Source organism: Volvox carteri, assembly GCF_000143455.1.
Source record: "Volvox carteri f. nagariensis unplaced genomic scaffold VOLCAscaffold_17, whole genome shotgun sequence".
In the NCBI taxonomy this organism is placed as follows: Eukaryota; Viridiplantae; Chlorophyta; class Chlorophyceae; order Chlamydomonadales; family Volvocaceae; genus Volvox; species Volvox carteri.
In genome coordinates this window covers 867,968-869,840 of record NW_003307560.1, presented here as the reverse complement: position 1 = coordinate 869,840, position 1,873 = coordinate 867,968, and the positions used below count along the sequence as shown (strand labels likewise).

At 56.7% G+C, this 1,873-nt stretch overlaps 1 protein-coding gene across 1 annotated transcript in view; it reads right to left on the bottom strand.

The window, feature by feature from the left end:
• The window catches only part of VOLCADRAFT_120839 (uncharacterized protein), a gene marked incomplete at both ends in the record, with an annotated part of 13,285 nt that overhangs the window by 9,812 nt on the left and 1,600 nt on the right, over positions 1-1,873 (bottom strand). The window contains one exon of the mRNA XM_002950025.1: positions 624-756. Coding sequence (XP_002950071.1) covers positions 624-756 — 133 coding nt within the window. The remainder of the gene's footprint in view (positions 1-623; positions 757-1,873) is intronic.

Sequence of the window (1,873 nt, the reverse complement as noted above, 5' to 3'; positions counted from 1 at the left end):
GAAAAAGGGGGGGGGGTAGGAAAGGGGGGGGGGTAAGAAACAAGGCGAAATAGCGGCGCCGTATACGCAGGCAGAGGATAGCCGGAGGGAGGAGCCGTGCTGGCTCCTGTTTGGGAGCACGGAAGAGGCGGTCGGCCCCAGCCCTTGCCGCCAGTCCTCGCCAACTTCTTGGGTGGCATCGTCAGTGGCTCTAGAGACGGTGTGTGCGTGTGTGTACGCGTGTGTGTGTGTGTGTGTGTGTGTGTGTGTGTGTGTGTGTGTGAGGGAGAGATAGAGAGAGTCTGTGTGTATGCGTCTTCTCCACCTCCAGCCCAAAATGCCATCCCCCATCACCGTGCTGCCGCCTCCCCCTCCCAGCCCTCTCACATCCCTTCCCTCAACTCGTCGTAGCGGGAGTGGGAGTGGAGTATGAGTCGGTGCTCATGGTTCACCTATGACCAAAGAAGATGACCAAAGAAGATGACCAAAGGGGATAACCGAAGGGGATAACCAAAGGTCCCCTCCCCCCCCCCAAAGGTGACTTCCCCGAAGGGACGAAGTTGATTCGGGGAGGAACACCCCTTTGGTTCTTCCCCTAGTATCACCTCCCACCAAACCCAAGCCCCTCCCAGGATTGAGCCTACCTGAACCGTGGGTCGGTCGGGTCCATCGCGTTGAGGAACTTGCCTACGTGCATGGTCCGGTATCCTGCTTTCTGCAGCCACACGGGCAGGTAGTCATCATCCAGGCGCTGAGACATGAATTTCCAAAAGCTGCCTGCGAGGGTAGGGATTAGGGTTTTAGGGTTAGGAGGGTTAGGAGGGTTAAGAGGGTTAAGAGGGTTAGGAGGGTTAGGAGGGTTAGGAGGGTTAAGAGGGTTAGGAGGGTTAGGAGGGTTAGGAGGGTTAAGAGGGTTAGGAGGGTTAAGAGGGTTAGGAGGGTTAAGAGGGTTAGGAGGGTTAGGAGGGTTAAGAGGGTTAGGAGGGTTAAGAGGGTTAGGAGGGTTAAGAGGGTTAGGAGGGTTAAGAGGGTTAGGAGGGTTAAGAGGGTTAGGAGGGTTAAGAGGGTTAGGAGGGTTAAGAGGGTTAGGAGGGTCGGATGACGGGCGAGAGAGGGATGCGGGATGGAAGGCCCCGTAACCAGGCTGGGCTCCAGGGCGCGGCAGATGAAAATGCATATGAATTCATAGATTTACGGATCATACAGAGGGGTTTGATAGCGCAAAGGGAAGGGCCGCGTGTTGCAGTGTGAGACAAGAAGGCAAAAAGAGGCCATGCGCCATGCCGTACTGGGGCTCTTAGAGGCCTCCCCTGGGTTTAAAATTTGGGCCTGTAGCGGCTTTCTCTCTTTTTAATTTACTTTTTCATGAAGATGTAGCCTCGGTTGTGCGTCGTTTCGTTACTTCCTGACAAAATCATTTTGACTTGAAGGATTTAGCGGCCAGCCCCATTCCAAGAACATCCAGCAATGAGATCCCACGGAAAAACTGGAGCAAAGGCGCCAACTCTATTCTTGGTCGGCTCGCAGGCCTCCCTTGCACAGCCACCGAAGAAGCTACAGCAGCTATGCCGACTCAGAGGCTCAGGGGCTCCACCCCCAGCAGCCGAACCGACCCAGTCCGCCCTGCCCTCCCCGCATCCCTTAGCCCGTGGCCCTGGCATCCAATTCCCGACACGTCCACTGCTGCCGCCGCTGGTGCTGGTGCTGGTGTACGTCGTTGTGTCGCTCACCATGAGCTGCGTGTGAACATCACTATTCACACGCACCGCGCGGCACGTATGGTGCCTCCCCTCCCCGACCTCCAACACACTTTGTTTGCTGATACATACAGGTAAACTGTACAGCAAGCTGGGCCACAGCGGGCTCCAGGGACGTCCGCCAGCCCCGCCGCCAC